General features: G+C 36.6%; 1 protein-coding gene across 3 annotated transcripts in view; it reads right to left on the reverse strand.

Moving 5' to 3' along the window:
- The window catches only part of LOC124406946 (protein expanded-like), a 129757-nt gene extending 111464 nt beyond the window's left edge, over positions 1-18293 (reverse strand). For all 3 annotated transcript variants that reach the window (XM_046882675.1, XM_046882674.1, XM_046882673.1), the window contains exon 1: positions 18098-18293. In XM_046882675.1, the coding sequence (XP_046738631.1) occupies positions 18098-18124 (27 nt within the window). In that variant the 5' untranslated portion in view covers positions 18125-18293. The remainder of the gene's footprint in view (positions 1-18097) is intronic.
- Between the last annotated feature and the right edge of the window lie 904 nt (positions 18294-19197).

The raw sequence follows: 19197 nt of genomic DNA on the forward strand, positions 1-19197 counted from the left end.
AAAAAAAAAAATTCAATTTGACTCGTTCAATTCGAGTGCAAAATTATCTGCAAAATATAAAAGCCTTGTATATATATATATATATATATATATATATAAAATTGACACGAAAGAATGAGAAGGTGACAACGCCGCGTTCAATTGCGCCGCAGCAATTATCATCCAGCTGGTTGAATACCTGCAATAATTACGACTGGACTACATCTGTATATACATACAACCGTGGTGTATCCTTCTTTTTCCTGACATAATATACTTTTCACATATTGTTTTGTTATAACTTTTATTCTTTTTTACAACTGTAACGATAAAAAGGTGAAAAATTATTATATTCGCAATATTTTTATCTGTCACGTTTAATCAAGCGAGTCAAATTTCATTATTTATAAAAACGCTTCGAAGAAGGAAAAAAAATGTTTCAGCAGAGCATATTAACATAGAGCATTGCAGGAAAAAGAAAAATTTGATGCAATAAAAGTATTTCAATTTCATTCAGACGACAATAACTTTCTGAAATTGCAAAAAGTTTTTTATACTTTCATCCAGAAAGTAAATTCCCAACGACTAGACGTTTCATCGTCTGTGCAAAGTTAATGCGCACGCGTTACAGTCAAAGATCAACTATTCGACAGGGTGACCAACCGTCACAAATTTACTCCTACTTAAAAGTCATTCAGAAATTGGCAAATACTGATTTTACATTACGTTAACGTCACTAACTTCAGCCTCGTAACCTTTTTGAGGTTACGTTTATAGCAGTTGGTCACCCTGGCGAACAGGGACTCTCAACTTGTAGCGCATGTGCACTAAATTTGTGTGCAGACGACGAAACGTAAATTCGCTAGAAATTCACTCCGTGTATGAATTCCTGTCAAGGACTTTTGTCCCACGAATACGGAGCTACGAACCAGAGGGAACCCTGGACGTATGATTATCCTCAGACCAAAAAATGGCCACAGAAAAAAAAAAAAGAAGCAAATCTAGGAACCGCCGATGACTTCAGACTTGTGGTATTCGCTATCGGCGATGGTATTGGATATACGACGAGAGGTTATGAGGTTTACTTGTATCCTATGTACATAGGAATACGCTGTACCATACCTCGCTAATTTATGGCACGCGCGGCAATTCGCGCACGTCACAATTCGGCTCGATTTATGTTTTATTTTCCATTAAATGCAATGACATTTTATTCTCCTTCAAAATTATTCTGCACTGGTTTTTAAGATAAAAAAAATGCGACAGATTTTACAGTAATTTTTTCTCAATTTCGAATTAAATGTTATTGTTACAAATATATTTTATATTTATTTGTACAATAGATTGCATCGTGATATATTTGCGTCATGTTTCTATCCGACGAGTTGTAATTAGCAGCGTCAGAATTGTTGCTTATTTTTCACATTTCATCTCGTTCACGTTGTAAATTATGAGAGTCGTTACTTCCCTTGAATGGGCGGGTTAAACAGAGTTCGTTAGAATAGTTGGAGGCGGTTCTTAGACAGTTATGAGCTGATCTCACTGAGTTTGAGACTGTAGTAGATACGTATTATTCAATGTTGGTTGCATAGACTATTTCCATGAAGTTAGCACTGCCATTTGAGAATTTCTAGCAAAGAATTTCTGTGCTAGATTCGTAGTACGTCGTGCTGGAAACCGCTTATCGATAACTTTGGATATCAGTCGAGGTTGAAAGACTAGATACTTTCATGAAAATTAATTAAAAAATGATGAATCGAATTTGAAAAATTCCGCAAGCAATCGTCTATTCATCGGCTCCTTATTGGCTCAATGCTTATACGCCAAGTACACAAGTAGTAAGATATATATAGTAATGTTGTTTGCCTCACGTTACTTATAGATATATATATATATATATATATATATATATATATATAATCGTCAGAAGCAGAGAGAATTCGTCTGCAAAATTCTAGCAATTACGCAATGCGTTCGTTGCTCGCCGCAGAATATATTACAATAATCAAAGAATATGAAGAAAAGACTCGTAATACCCATAATTCGAATAATTCCTGACCTGTAAAAATCTTCAGCTATATTTCTGTTCATTTTTATTTCTTGCTTTTAATCCTAGTAAGAATAGAATAGAGAAAAAAAACTTGAACGCACATTTCGACCAGCGAAATACCTTGCAATTATACTTACATGAGTAGAACGCGGAAGAAGATTAAAAAAGAATCAAACCTGCTCAAGTCCGCTACTAATGAAGGTGATTAGTAACAATGAATCCGCAGTGTGTATATACACCCTGACGCAAAATCAACCAGATAGGTACTTAGATACTCAACGAATTCACGCAAACTATTTCGTAATTACCTCAATTAATTTGCCTGTAACTAAAGATGCACAAGTTAAAGAAAATGAATAAAAAGTCAAAACAGAAACGAAAGATTTTTGTTCAGAGTTAAAGTTCACCCTGTATACATAGCTTCCGAGACATCGGATCGGACTGGATATATATGGGGCATTCCCCACCATCTTGACCTAGACATTACTCCTGATAGCATGTTACAGGCCTTACAAAAAAACGCAATCTACAAAATGTAAGAACATAAAAACAAATTGTTTTTCTAACGGCCAAAATCATAGCCGTCATCAATCCCAATGAAGTTTCCACGTTAAATACGTCACGATAAAAAAAAATGTACGAATATAGCTTGAAAGAGAAGATGAATTCAATTGAAAATAACAACTTCTAAAAATATAAAAAAAAAAAGCGGAGCAAAAAATATTAGCATTAAGAAATTTGTCATCGGTATTTGAGTTCGGAATCTATTTTTTCCCGATTTTAATATTTCGAATCAAACTGCTTCACGTTTCGTAATTGCTTTGCAATTATTATTATTGATTACTTATAGAATAGTAATTTTATATAAAAAAAATGAAATTTTGCAATTCATTCATTTCTTTCACAATGTCTCACGGCATCTAAATAAAAGAAAAAAAAAAAAATTAAAAATAACAAGACTCGTTATGCCGGGTCGACATAGCCAAGAACGCCCCATATCTATGGATGTACGTAGAAATGCCGTATGTATATAGGTATATGCGGGCAATTTACCGGCATTTCATATTTATGCGTATACTAAACTTGGTCGAGGAGATGGCCAGCGATATATACGGTTATGGGGGGTATGGGTATGGGTATGGGTATGGGTATGGGTATGCGTGTACGGGCATATTCCAGTCGTACTGCACAAGGGTCCGCACGACGCGACGCGACGCGACGCTCTGGTAGGTTGTAAATTGTAATTTGCATGCGAGGACCGTTTGAATCCTTATTCCGTTGCCTTGTCCCCGATTTCTGGGCATTCAGTTGCATTACCGATCTCTTACGTCATGCCGATCTCGAATGCGAGGCACCATGGCTTGTTTCTTACGTCTCCATTCATTATCCGGGGATCCTCTGGTACCGATTGCTTATACAGGCGGTTACGCGTACCTTCACGAGTCAAGTTCGTCGTGCCGCATATTACACACACGTAAGGTAACGCTTGTTCCCGTAATCGACGGATTTCCGTGTTATACAAGCTTCGCTGCACGCCCCGCGACCCGATGTAACACTAGATAGCATCGCTATGGTTATACCAACACCAGAGATCGCATCGTCGTAAGGTGAGCCAGAAGTTTAAATGTCTTGGCTTCTCTGGGGTCGACTCTTTACTTCTCACCCATTCCCCGTTGAACGATAGGTATTCCTACCACGGGATAAAATTGGAAGAGGGATCGAAATCTAAGCCTCTTCAAATTCACACATATATTGATGATTTCAAGATTACAAAGGTTTCAAAATATTTCAGGGATATCAAAAGATTTCAAACGGTTTCAAAGAATTTCGGATGTTTTGAGAAGATTTCAAAAGATTACAAGGGATTTCAAACTATTTCAGAAAATTTCAAAACATTACAAGAGACTTCAAAAGATTTGCGGAGGATTTCAAAAGGTTCCAGGGATTTTTCAAAAGATTTCAAACGATTTCAAAGAATTTCGGATGTTTCGAGAAGATTTCAAAAGATTACAAGGGACTTCAAGGAATTTCATAGGTTTTCAAATTATTTCAGGAAATTTCAAAACATTACAAGACACTTCAAAGGGATTGCGGAGGATTTCAAAAGATTCCAGATGATTTCAGAAAATTTCAAGAGATTTCAAAGACTACAGATGATTTCAGAAAATTTCAAAGAATTTCAAAAACTTCAAAAGATTTCACAAGATTTCCGGAAAAGTGTATATCTACCGGATTTCACCAGTGATTAACCCCTCGTGCCCAACTTTATTTATCAGGTTTAAAACGTTGACATTGAATAGTTCATTGAACGGGGGTAATAAGTCATTGTAACGAAACGAACACTGAAAAGATGTGATGTTAAAATTGGCCGGTATCGACTACTACAGAACAATTGTTGTGATCGATTTGGAAGTTTGTAATCAGAAGGTGTCAGATTGATACTAAATTATAGTGTATAGAAATGAGCACAAAAATTTGTCTCGCAGTGAACCGATGACTGTCACGAACGATTTGGTGATTTTAGTTTGCCTACAGGTAGCCCCACAGGTTTCTGGTACGATTGTGATTCGACCTTCATGGTCACGGGCTACGGTCCAGAAAATCCGCGGTCCATTGAAACAACATCATTAGCAAGTTTTGCAATCCTCAACCCCGAGCAAGTAAAACACGAACCAGCAAGCACGAGATTGAGCAAACGAGTTCAGGCCAAATGTACAAACACCTGTTGCTATAGGTACAGAAAAACATTCTTGGTGAGGAGGAAACTTAAGGTAAAAACAGTGTCCGGTTGCCAAGGTAGGTGAAATGAACTTTGAATACTCACTACAAATTGCTGAATAAATAATGTAAATTAATTTCAAAATTTTTGGATCTGTGATAAAGTACGGAAAATGAAATTTTCTTATAGTTTTACATGCATCGTCGAGCAGTTGTTATTTGATATTCGTTTCGACGAATCTGATATTCCAGTCACTTGTCACCTCAGACTTATCATATGACGTAGTTTGAAAAAGTGTGTGCCATAGAAGCAAGTTTTTTACCTCTGACCGAAATTTTAAAAACTACAACCAAATCTGTACACAGATAGTTTTTTTATCGTTGAGCATAATAATTAAGCAACACGATGAATTGTTAATATCATTTGCCCGTAATGGATTATTGAAAAAATACTCTGCCGCCGCACTCAACGAAAACTGATATACGATTATGATTAATGATTGCGAAAGCAGGTTTTATTGACTTTAAATAAAAAAACGTAACTACATAACAAGGTACATTCAAAAATATTTTTGATTCTGGAGAAAACAAATTTTTTTTCCTCACAATCAGTATAATACACCCAATTTTATCTAATTTGAATAGCGAAAAAACTATTACCGTTATATTTTGCAAAATTTGAAAGACAAGCTTTGTCTACAGTTTTTGAAGATGAAATCGATGACAGTATAGACTCTAAAAAAGACGCTCTCTTGAAACATCGAATAAATTAGAAAGGAAATCGAACTAAAATTCAAAGTGTGCCAATTCGTGTAATTCTAGGAACTCGAGATGCGATTAATAGCCGCTCTTTCCACCTTCCTTTTCTCCTCCTTGTCCTGCTATGGGTATATTATCAACCTGCAGACATCGGTAAACTGGAGTTGGAAGATTGATTATAAATTCTTCAGAAATCTCCATATTCTCAAAATCATCTCCTTTTGCACTAATAAACTTGAAAAGCAAACCAACAGTACTTAGCTGTAAGTAATGGTAAATGCAGGTAAGTGCAATAAAAAATTAATTTCATCATGCTTGCAAAGATCATTTTCCGAATTTTCATTTTAAATCATACATTTGCACCTTGGTGCTGTACAACTTCTGCATTAATTGAAGCAGTAAGAAGCAAATTTTGTAAGTTTTCTACTAAATAGTATAAAAGAGGTAAAACCAGTATTAAGGGAAGTTTTCACTTTGTTAGACCAAAAAATGTTGGATTTTTTATCAATATTTTATGCAAAAAATATCTACTATAGAATGTCGATATTTGGTATATTTACTCAGCGATCTTTATTGAACATGATGATATTTTTTTTATTTTGACAAAGCATGGTACTGAGAGTAGAAGGAACCACTATGTCATATAAATAACATATGTTCGTACCAAGGCATGAAAAATACGCAAATTGAACAAAACCGAAGTCACGCGCTCTTATGTAAATGAGTCAGTTAAGCGATCGATGAATTGAGAACCATCGGCACTGATGTGTTCCACGGCCCTCATAACCCAGTCGAATTAGCAAATATAAAAACATTAATTCTTTACAGCAATTTTCCTTCGGAATACTTTGGGGGGGGGGGGGTCACTGGCAGTCTAAGTTTCGGTTTTCAGGATACTAGACCCATTGCGTCATCCGCCATCTTGAATTATCATATATCGAGCCATATCGATCCTAGGAAAAAATTTATGAGAACCAAAATTGTAGGAAATTTGATTTCAAACAAGTTTTGTAATAACTATTTTTCGCGTAGAATCGAAAATGAACGAGTTGTTAGATAATTGTATAAAATTTGATTTTAAACAACTTTGTCTATGATAATTTTTGGCGTAAAATTGCTAATAAACTTGATAATACGGTTGTATGATTTTACCCCCTCCTTTTATCGGGTATAAATCGAAAAATATCGATCCTAGGAAAAAATGTACAAGAACCAAAATTGTGGAAAATTTGATCTCGAACAACTTTTGTAATAACTATTTTCCGTGTACAATTGATAATAAACGAGTTATTTAATAAACAAAAATTGACCCTTAAATTCAAGATGGCGGATGACGCAATGGGACGCAATAGCATCCCGAAAACTGAAACTTAGACTGCCAGTGACCCTCCCCCCAAAGTATTCCGAAGGAAAATTGCTGTAAAGAATTAATGTTTTTATATCGCCTTTTTCGAGCTAATTCGACTGGACTATCAAAGAAGTCGAAGAATCGAGTTATATCCGACAGTTATGGTAGAACTTAAACAGAACGATGGAAGACGGTAAGAATGTGGAGCAGAAGAGTAACGATGAAATAGGTTAAAACCAGAAACATTGGATAAGACCGTGCCATGATTGCAGCATAAATTGTAGTACAGTGTGCCTTATTGAAAATTGTTTATAATCATTTTTGACTCACTATTGTAACCCCCCCCCCCCCCCCCCCCCCAAACCGAAATCTTTTACCATTTATTATCAAAAAGAGATGTATAATACTCGTTTTTATTGTTCCACTATAGAAAACCGCCATTGATTGTCGAGTTTACAAAAAAAGGGTTAAAAATCGATATTTGATTTCCATGCCGAAGTACGTATGTACACATGCGAACATTATTTCGAACAGGGCGAGTTTTTTCGGCCGAGTCGATTGCGTTGGTAACGCCGATAGATGGTTGATAGCAGACGCTGCAATACACCACAAATTTACCATTTTTACAGCTCGTTTGATAGCTCGCACACGTTGGCAGATAGGGTTATGTTCGCAAGGTTTACACCAGGATCGTAACACTGAAGGACGCCATATTCTGTTCGCTTAGATTGCTGTTCGTGGAACATCTCATGCAGACTACTGAACTGAACTAAAATCCGGTCACTCAACAAATCCAAGTTAAACGTTCTACATTTCTTACATCATGGTTGAATCTACCAATAGAATGACATGATTTAGCGCATGCGCATTTGCTTCTTAATATTCTTAAGACTGTGACGATATAGAGCAACAGGATTCCTACTCAATTTCAGATAGTGATAGAAAAATGCAATACCCAGTGAAACCCTCGTGAACAGAAGTAGAAAAGATAAAGTTGAAGTCAAAGACTGGAATAAATTGTTTCTTTGAAAAATTGTAAGAAAGAAAAACTCCTTTGAGACACGCAGTCAACGATGAACATCTGTAGAGTTATTCTTGCAGATACGAATCTCGGGTTGCGGTGGAAAGACACCCGTACATACATACATATACCCACTCACTCAACTCTTCGTCCCAGCATAGCACATTTAAGAGGTGCATAGGCAGACCAAAGTCTTAGGGTTTTCGTGCGGCAACGAAGAGACTGCGATGCCGATGATGCCGCGTACGTAGTGGAAGAATGAAGTGCTGCCGAGAACTCGATGGCCAGGTTGACAAGAGAGCAGGACACACCACCACGTTACAGAAGGATCGAGAGTGGAGGCTCGACCACGCTCCTGAGGAGGCTTTGTCTTAGCCGCCCTACTGGTTGGCATTCCAAGCTTGAAAGATACCTATTTCAGTCCAAGAATTATAATCACTCCGTCGCAGAGGCAAACCGAATATATAGCCCCCCTCCCCACGCTCTTTCTCTTTCTCTTTCTCTGGTGCAGAATTTCTTGAAAATAAAATCAAAAAAGAGTCTAAAAAATGGAAAACGAAAAGAAAATTTTAGCAGGTAGGATCACCGTCAGGAACTTGATGTTACCTAACAGAATTATATGGAGTAGCTTTTGACATGTTTTATCCATGCACAAAGTTTAGTCACTTCCCTCCCAAGTGTTGCATACATATATGTGTATTCTTTTTGTGGCAAAAACATGATACATATGTTTTCTCAATACTTTCAAAGTTGTGTTCTATTCAAATTTCACGTATAAATACCGAAATTGACGAGCAGTGCTATTTTGAACAAATAATTGAATAAGAAAAGTGATAGTAATTAATACAATTTGAAAGTTAGTTTTTGAATAGCACGATAAATGTATTTACGAATAAGATAAACATTTTTCAAAATTTATACCACACATTATGGTAATCTGCCTTATAAAATCTGCAAACCATTGAATAAATTCATCTTTTTATATGATTTTTTTTTTTTTTTTTTTTTTTTTTTTTCACCGAATTGATGTACCTTTTAGAGTTTTGTACAGATACTTAATGAATTTTTTTGCAACGATTACAGAGTGGCTAACGTGCGGAATAAGCAGAAGCTTCAACAAACAACAAAACCGCGACAACTTAACGATGCGGTGAGTGTCACGTGCGGAAAAGACAAAAAGAACCCCCGAACTAAAAAAAAAAAAAAAAAAAAAAACCATGTGAAAGACTTGAGTAAATAACTATATGGAAGAAACGTGAGGAGACGAAGAACCCTGCGGGCTCAAAGGAGAAGAGACCAACTATAAATGCGTACAACGGACTCGCGAGTATCGCGCATTCTATCGCTCGGAGCCTGGAATGCACGTAGAGAGAACACGATGAGGCTACGTGACCTCGATTCAAGATCTGGCGGGTCCAGAACGCGAGAGGCGACCAACAACCCGGCCAGGACATGATCCTGTCAAAGGAACGTCAACGTCATTGTAGCCACCGACTAACCAACAAACCCAACTTGGTAAACCACGATCGGCAATAACGACAGAGAACGAAGTAGACTTAAGTTGGCTTCCATGGTACATCCACATAACAATGCCGATCATAACAGTGAGAAAAAGCATCTGCACGATGCGATTCCATAATATCAACTTTAAACGAAAAAGAGAAAGATCATGAACAGAAGAGTTCTTTACAGGAGCTTTTTTTGACAAACGTTTTACACCATGATCATCTCTATCCCAGTTGGTGGAGTAAAAAAAATCCTACATACGTGGGTGTCTCAGTTTTATTAGTGTACGGGTTAAATTTCTCGATAAATATATCAAGTTTTATAGAAACTTGTCGAGTTAGGGTCATGTCAGGTTTCAATCACTGTCTTTGATAATTTATGGATGATGTTTACGCCGGACCTGATCGAAGATCTTCAGGCTCGTTGAAAAAATGTAATTATGGATTTACTTTCTAATTCCTGATTATTACTAGCAACTACCTTGATCAGCAGTATTGTATTAAAATTTACTATTTATATTATTACTCTATGGTTGAATTGTCTAGAGTTCAGAGCGCTGATGCAAGAGATATTTTTCCAAGATTACTTTTTCTATGTTATAAACCACGGTAGCCGCATTTGGTATTCTACATTTTTATACTAATCTGGTAGCAAACTTCAGGTGTAATTATTTACAAGTTTTAAAAGACAACAGTCCAATGAATAGAAAAGTTAAAAATACTACAACTCCTGGGTTTTAAAAATTATAGCAAAATTTTTGTTTCTCGGAAATATACAGTTGGCGTACAAAATTGTGCAATACATGCAATATTTATTATCAATAAATCCTTCCTACTTTCCAAACAAGAATGAGAAGGTTGTGTACAGCACCATCGCATGTCCCCCTCAAAGGTCACAAATTTGCGTGTCAAAAATTATTCCCTTAAACCTACATTTCCCGAGATGTTAATCCGTTTCACTCAGAAAAAAACGAAAAGGTTTACTTATTTTCAGGCAATCTTGCGTTACTTCACATCGAGTTTTTCCTCAGCTCTCTCAGTTTTCCTAGCCAAAATTGATTGTATAAATATTGTAAAAACATTGGCAGTTAAAGAAAGTGCGAAAAATGTCGAAAAAAGGCCCGAATTTCGAATGAAGAATGGCGCCAAGAGGTTTGTTTCCACGATTTAGGTTCTCTATGAGGTGTTTGAAAAATGTTCGGGGTAAAATTCACCCGGACTGACCAATAGGGTTAAACATTCGGTGACCCTCCGTTTTTGTCGTGATAACGAATTCTTTAGAATTTTTTTTACACGCGTTGGACACTTTGTATCAAACATCTAAAATTATTCGGTATATAAATTATTAAATAAAAATGTGGCCAACATGTAATCTCCATAAAATGCTGTATAAATTCAACGATTTTTAAAGCCGTAATTTTTGGATAAATGTTCTGTAACTTGCCTCGAAATTTTTCTAATTCAATGACATGTATTCGTACTTAATTACGAACAAAAATCAGTAAATTATAAAATATTTGGGTTCGTGCAAGGAATACCTTCTAACCTTGTTTTTCGTGGTAAAATACTCCCGAAATTAAGCTTGTTTTTTTTTTTTTTTTTTTTTTTTTTTACATGTTGGCAAACATTCCGGCCGCCTTTACCTTACTTTTGTGTTTCGATACAATAACATTCAGATTCAAAGTGTCTTTACTTATGAAAGTAATCTAATCATGGCTTCGTTCCCTCCGCAACATGCTCTCAGAATTGAAGAAACTACGCGTGTAGCTAACCTCAAAAGTTGATGCAAGTCTTAGATACATTAACTCGTCCTCCTCGTTTTGCGATGTTTTTTGTACCTGCATCCTTGATGCAGAACTTGCCGCATAGCGCACAAAAAACTCAATGTTTGTGCACAGGCTTCAGCGTGACGGCTTCGCTGCGCTGGTACCACAACAGGTTATGAAGATATCAGTAGAGTGAACGAGAAAGGGAAGCTGAGGTGACACAAATTTTTTCGTTTGGTTCGAAAACTGGTGACTGTAAGCAGTGTTGCCAATTCGATGGTTCCGTAGCTAAATCTAGAGTTTATGAACATTGGATTAAGATTTTTTTTCCCCGCTTCGCAGCACATCTCGAAAATGGTGGTTTTTTTTGAAACAATTTTTTCAGTCGTTTGAGATTGTCTAGGGATATCTAGTGATTTTTAATTACCAATGTTTTTTTTTCACTGTATCAGTGAGGCCGGTGTCCCATCATTCGGAATCAACTCGAAAAGGAACATCCCATAACGAAAACGATTTTCCGTCAGATCCGACGACGAAATTTTAATAACTTTCGAAAAAGTTTGGTTATAGTTTTTGTTACCGACCGTCGGTAGTTTGTATAAATTACATTTGTTGTTAAAATCTAATGTGCACCAATCGTAAAATCTTGTGAAATCATTTGAAATTTCTGAATTGCTACTAGAAAATTTCTAAATCTTGTAAAAATGAAATATCTTATACTGGACTGATCGTCTACATTCTTTTGATCCTTTCTCAAGACTATGGACAAGTTCTCACCAGCGAATATACATGAAACTGGAATGATCATTTGAAAGCAAAAGTGACGTGAATCACATCCTGAACCCAAAAAGGGCATAATTTGAAGGTTAAAGAATGGGTACAACATCTCAACTTATCTTTCGAGGAATGACGATTTTCATTTTTTCTCCCCAAAACGTTCATCGCTCAAACAATTTCTAAACATCATAACGCCGTCAACGTTACAAAATTTGGAAACGTACGATTCAAACGTTTGATAATAAAAGCAAAATAGGGATCATCCGCTCAGATTCGAATAAAGATTTTTTACCACCCCTCTACGCAGGCATATACACACACACATATATATATATATATATACTTTTGAGTATAGAACTGCACGCAAGATTGTGCAAACAAAGAATCAACGGGGGCTGCAAATATTTGAATAATTAAATCACCAAGAAAACGAGGGAAAGCTTGTTTAGAGATAACAGGAACGAGTACATAAGTATAATACCACCAAGTACAAGTAAATATGCAACGGATAAACGAAAATGTTCATAAATATTCATCTAGAATATACATATATACGGCATTCCATGAAAAATCGATCACCTTCGATCCGCACTATTTTTAATTTCGTTGAAACTTTCAAGCCGTTAGCCACATCTTCAAAATCTCCGTATTATATAAACTTTTCTTTTTTTTTTTATGGAATCGATTTTGAGTTATAAATACTTGAACCTTCTTCCAAGTTCCACTATATTTGAAATTTTCAAAAAATATCGTAATATTCGTATTTTATTCTGATTATTTCAAGACTAGTCTCACGACGAAGTCATTTTCTTTATATCCTTCAGGACTTTGAAAAACTTAAGAGTAGATAAAATCAATGTTGAACGTGTTGTAAATGTCATCTTGGAAAAAAAAAAAAAAAAAAAACGAAACTCATGACAAAATTACGATATAACTGTATATTTTTTCAAGAACTTCAGCAATTTTCACCAATGAAAATTTAATTTAGCCTTGATAAAATCAAAAAAATATAAACACATGACATGCACAATCTGAACGTCTTTCTGCTTCTAGCGCAGCGAAAAATGTCTCAGAATTTTGCTGACATCTTTAAAGCTTTGAAAATTGATTTTCATCGGTTTAAAATATACTCAAAAGTGCTCAAAGAATGAAAAAAAAAAAAACTTATCCCTTAAGAAAGTTTGAATATTTGTGTGTTCAAAATTGGTTCAATAAACGCCATTTATTTGAATAACTTGTCAATTTTGAACACATCACTAACATCGAAAAAAAAAAGAAGAAAAAAAGATTCAATAAAATCAAAGAAGGTGAGAATCATAATTCATCGATTTGACATGGAATGCCCAATATATGTATGTGTAGAAAAATCCGTTATACCCACACACTTGTACATTCCTCTAGAATATTCGACGCTTCTTGCGTTCAGTCGCGAGTATATAATAAATAAAAGAAAGATATAAGACACACACATATATATATATATGTATATATGGCATGTATGTAAATGTTTTTGGCCGATCGATGACTCGCATGAGATTTCGTCAAACTGTCAATCACTTCACACGAACAGGTCCCCGATAACTAAATGCCTACATAATTGTCGTAGACATATGGAGACCATGCAGTGCCAACTAATCCGAGCCCGCATAAAACACGCGCTCTTTTAAGTGCACGCTGACTCTAGTATCTCTTTCTATACGCGAATCTAGTATCTCTTTTTATACCGTCATATCCCCCTGGGAGGGTAATAGAATGAATAAACGATGACATACCGCAGGAACGAACACTGAACAGCTATGTTCCTCAAAGCGATGAAGATGAAGGAAAAAAAAAAAAAAAAAAGAGTCATCGAGCACCGTACGCTAGTTAAATTGATCGATAGAATCTCACCTTTCTGCATATACATATTCAGTAAAAAGAGATGAGGACCTAGAATTAAAAAAATTAAAATAATATTCCCCGAGAAAAAGTTACAAAATTTCCAGAAAACTTAAATTTTCCTGTTTTCGCGTTTCGCTTGGATTCAATCTCTCCCCCCCCCCCCCCCCCCTCCCCCCAGAACATCGAATATTTCTTGTCAAATGACAAAAATTGTCTCACAAAATTTTTTCCCTGAAAAAAATTATGGAAGCTACTACCGATCGATGAAAAAAATTCTGAAAAAAAAGAATCCGAGTATATTTTGTAACTAACTGCACCACGACGTAAAACAAAAATTATCTGCCTATCAGAGATATACTTAGAACCAAATGTTAGAAAAATTGTCATGGAATGCCGGATATACATCATGTTAAATGTACAAATACGCAATGACTTGAAAAATTTCGTGAGCCGTTCAAGACTGTGTCCAACACATTTATAGGCGCTCCGCAACTGTGCGCGAAAAAAGGTTTGTAAAGTATTATAACCATACAAATGCTTACCGCATACCTCTTCACTCGAGGACCAAAGCCTAACTCTGCGATTAACATTCAACTCACAACTTAACTCCGAAGAAGTGAAGACCGCGAAACCGTTCTACGCCTACAATCAGGCATTTCTGTACTGTTATACCTGGGATATCTCCATATTACGTTTTTAAATACTTAGAGAGTCTATGCTACGCGGATTAATTATAAATAAATATATAATATATGAAGTTCGCACCCCAAATTCATATTAAACTGAGAATTACGAATGCGGTGGGTTTTTTTTTTTTTTTTTTTTTTTTTTCCCGAAAGTAATTCTAACAATGTAAAGAAACATTCATTTCAACTTCTGGAAGTGAAAATCTCACGAGGCACACGTTTTATAGAATAATGGGATAGAGGTGAAAACTTGGATTGATTAAAATTTCGAATTGCCGATGTAGGGGGGGGGGGGGGGGGGGGGTCCCCTCAAAAATAGGATCAAAAAAAAATAATTATTTTTTTACTATTTCTTGGGAGGTAGGGGGGGGGGGGGGAGGTCGTGCCCCAGAAAAACAAAAATTGTTCTTTTTTTTAGAGTTTTGGTAAAATTCTGGTTTTCTTTCCCTTTATTATTATTATTATTATTATACATAGCCGCATCAATCGTCTCGAATTTTTTTTTTTTTTTTTATAGACAAGACAAGATATTTCATTGATAACGTAACATACGTATTAGCGTAGTTCCGTTTTTGATTAAAAAAAAAAAGGGTGCTTTCAAGGTGGTAAAAAAAAAAAAAAAAAAAAATTTGATCGAATAAGAAAATTAATTGAATAACGTGATTTTGTAGCGGTTGAAATACCTTACAAGTAATAAGCCACAATATTATGTGATAAGTCTAGTATTTTCGGCGTTGACCTCGAAAAAAGCGAACTTTTGCATGATTTCAACTTCAATATTGAATAACTTTTGAAAGAGACGAGTTATCAAAAAATTCTAAGTGACCTTTTTTGTAGAGCATTCAATGTCCTACAGAATATGTATCGCACATTGATCCATATTGTCTCGTTGTTGTTACTGAGCTACAAAATTCAGAAATACCTCAAATTATTTTTTCGTGTATTAATTAAATGAAAAATAGAAAATTCCGTTCAGGAACCACTAAATTTTAACATTATTTAAGGGCATTCCTCTTGCTACAACTATTGAACGTGTGACTTTGAAAAAAAAAATAATTAAAAAAGGAAACAAATGGTGAATTTTTTTTACCACCCTAATACCCACCCATATGCACAAAGAAATATATATGGAATGAGAAAATGTTTAGTTTCTTTGAATTCGTTCGATATTCATAAAAAAGATGTATGGATATGACATGACATACGCAAGTAAAAAAAAATATACATAAATGGAGTTAATATCTCTATGACAGGTTCGTTTACTGTTCAACTTGATTGTGGTATAAAACTTTCAATAATAGGATCGTCAATATTTCAATCAGTAGTGGCAAACAATACTATGCTGGCCTGATTGGTTATAAAATGAATATTCTAAGAAAACGACACACCCTAACCGCAGTATGCAAATATGGAAACATTGCTTCGCGTTGGCCCTCACTATACCTTTCAAGCAACATATATCTGCATGCGACTTTACCTAACGAATACGAGTGCGAGTAAAGTCGATCAACCATATGATGTTGTTCTTTTCACGGACTTATACAACCATCTTTGTAGAAAAGTTGGCAATTGAAAAATGTGTTCACTAATGACACAAAGGAATGGCAAATATGTCTACATGTATGTACATTTGCTTTCGTTGTGGTGGAAACATGCATCACTGAACCAGGCCTGAGGCAAAGAGGTGGGAGTCTGAATTTAGTACCTAACTTGTATCGAAATGTTGAAAAAAAAATTACTATTTCACAGCTTTAGAATAACTTTCCCTATCGAACCCAAAAATGATTCTGAACGAAAACTTGGACACTTTTCCGTAAGGATCCTAAATTTTCAGGGCAGTATGACCATACCATAGAATCTCGTTTGATCTAATTTCGCGCCCAATAAGGTTTAAGCAAGATAAGGCAAAAGTAATCACGACAATCACACGTACGGTGAAATGATTTTCGTTCAGTTCCGCAGCTGTGCAGGCATTAGTTGTCAGAGAGCGAAGGAGAATAAGGAGGATAAGGAGGAGGAACAGAAGAGGAGTTACATCGACCTCTCTTACGCCTCGTCACGGTTCAGCTTACGCGAAGGTGAATAAATGATTTCAAACGTAACGAGATCTAGAAGCGAGCATGCTTCTTGCTCGGCGATTATTATCATGAGTACCATTCATGATTCAGTGTCGTACGCTGCAATATTTAATATTAAGGCGATACTATACTCGAGTATACACTCTTGAACAGAACGGTAAAATAGAATTTCTTTTTACCGTCTAATAATTTGTACGGAGTAAAATAAATGTACATCGATTATAGTGTGAAGGGAATTCATTTTTTCACCTTTTACCGACAAGAGAGTGCAAAAAAGTTTTTTTCAAACACCTCCCTGTCGCAATAATTAACTTTAGATATATGTTCACGCTATCGCTTCTCTACAAAATTAGATCGACAAGCAATTAAACGGTTCAAGTCTAATTTCAGCGGCGCAACCACAAAGTACAAAGAAAAGTGGAAGGAAGAAAAACCGATAGACATCAGTGACTACTACAGATTGTTAAGAAAGTCATTTGAAACGCGGTGCAGCTTGTCGAGCGACGAGCGAAGAGCATCGGTACAGAAGCTTCCTACCATTACCGACTCGACCAGCATTATCATCCCGTAAGCGAGTCGGTAAGTTGTATAGGTCACTGCCATTGCTTCCGCGGCATTTCGTCTACTTCAAAATAAATTGTACCCTTAACTCGCAGTCTCCATCGATTTTTATTCAATGTCGATATTGAAGGTAAACGAATAATTGCAGGAAAAAGAGATGAAGCAATTTGAATAATCTTCAGGAATATTATTCACACGAATGACAGTGAACACAAACGAAACGAAATCTCTACTTTACGATGGAAACGAATCTGAACATATGAATAACCCAAACTAAAGTACCACCAATTGGAGAAAAAGATTTATGATTACAACGTTCGGAACAATTAGATTTTACGTTTTTGAGTTTATTTTCTGAGCTCGCTTGGATGAAGCTTTGCAAAAAAGTTAATCTCTAGAGTGGTTAAAAATAGATTATAAGTAAGCAAGGTGGTACAACATAAATGTGTTGGACATATTACAACTATGATGTAACGTGAAATTTCTGAAATGTCTTGAGCGTTGAAAGACATTAGAACCGGATGATAAAAAAAAAAAAAAAAAAAAAAAAAAACAGAATTTAATCACTTTTAATCACGTTCTAATTTTGAAAACCTTTCGCGTTCACTGTTACAGTTATCGGTGAAAATAAGACTACTGATGATTTTTCAAACTGTTGTTCTTCTTTCCCAACATTTGATTCAGACAGTCTTAGCCGATTCATCGTTAAGCGAGCCGCCGTTAACGCGACGCCGCAGCGCCGATACGAGTCGGTGGAATCTGATAATCCAACTAAACGGCTAAATGCTGACGCGGTGCGTCGAGCCGCGGTGCCGGCGGTATTCTCTTGGAAAGGAGAGAAAGATTCGGGAGCGCACGCGGTCTATGCTGAAATCGCGTCGTGGAGGGAGAAGGATAACGAGAGAATTTTTGATTTGGAAATTAAGACGCAAGCGACCGGCAAACCAATATCTGACCGACTGACTCACCTCTCCACCGGAGGCCGAGACGTTCATCCAGCCAGAGGCGGCATCCCAAATGCCATCGGTTTTTAGTAATCCAACTGAACACAACAATGATCTTGCATACGCGCCCGGTCGGTATGCGCGCGACAAATGATCGCGGTGATAAACTCACACTCGTGCGTTTTTTACGTACACACAGCACACCGCGGGAAACGAGAAAGCAAGAATGAAAAAGAAATAGAAATAAAAAGAGAGAAAGAGAGAGAAAGAAGAGAGAAACTATATAACTCTCTATCAATCTATTTTATCGACCGAGCTCGTCGGATCGCGGGCACTCACTCCGACTTCCGATGCACTGGAATTACGGGCAGAACACGCTTCCGCGACTATAATTTACCGGCGAAATAATTGTTCACATACGAGGATCCGGATTCACCATTCTCACTGCACCACCTCGAGCACGTTTTATCATCACCAACCCCGTTCAGCGGCTCGCGGACGGATGCCAAGTGCAAAGGCGCCGCAAGCGTGCACAGAGATCGCTGCCGTTGACTTACTTGCGACAAAGACCGACCAGCGGTACCGGCAGTCGGCGGCTGACTGTTGGCATTCGGCACACGCCGATTCCTCCAGGTTCAGGCTCGCCAGTCGCCGCGAGATGCGCGCCTAACTAACCTAACCTCGGCGGTCAAGCGCCCCCTTCGTCAGCGCCACCGTGCGGCCGATCGCTCAACTCTTACCATTCTCCCACAGTCCCATGCGTGCGTACCTGTTGCCCATTCTCTTCACTTTGCATCGGAGAGAACACTGAGATTATAAACTTTTTATACTTATTTTGTTGTTTTTTGTTTTGGTGAAATAATTGTAAGGGGATATGTAGACCGTAAACTAAGAAATTCGAAGTCATTTTTAAAGGAGCGCAGTTGATGGGAGAATAAATTTTATTTCAGCATTACATTGTGCGTAACTGCGATGCCATTTTTCACATCTGAAATGATTGGGGTTTTGCGTGAATAAATTAAACAGTCATGCGCATGGATTCCACCAAGTATTAGTCGGAATTTGACCATTTTTTAACATTTATTTTAGCCTGTATTTAGCGGAGTACTTCTAATCACTGTGTT

This window comes from Diprion similis, chromosome 6 (assembly GCF_021155765.1).
Source record: "Diprion similis isolate iyDipSimi1 chromosome 6, iyDipSimi1.1, whole genome shotgun sequence".
NCBI classification, from domain to species: domain Eukaryota; kingdom Metazoa; phylum Arthropoda; class Insecta; order Hymenoptera; family Diprionidae; genus Diprion; species Diprion similis.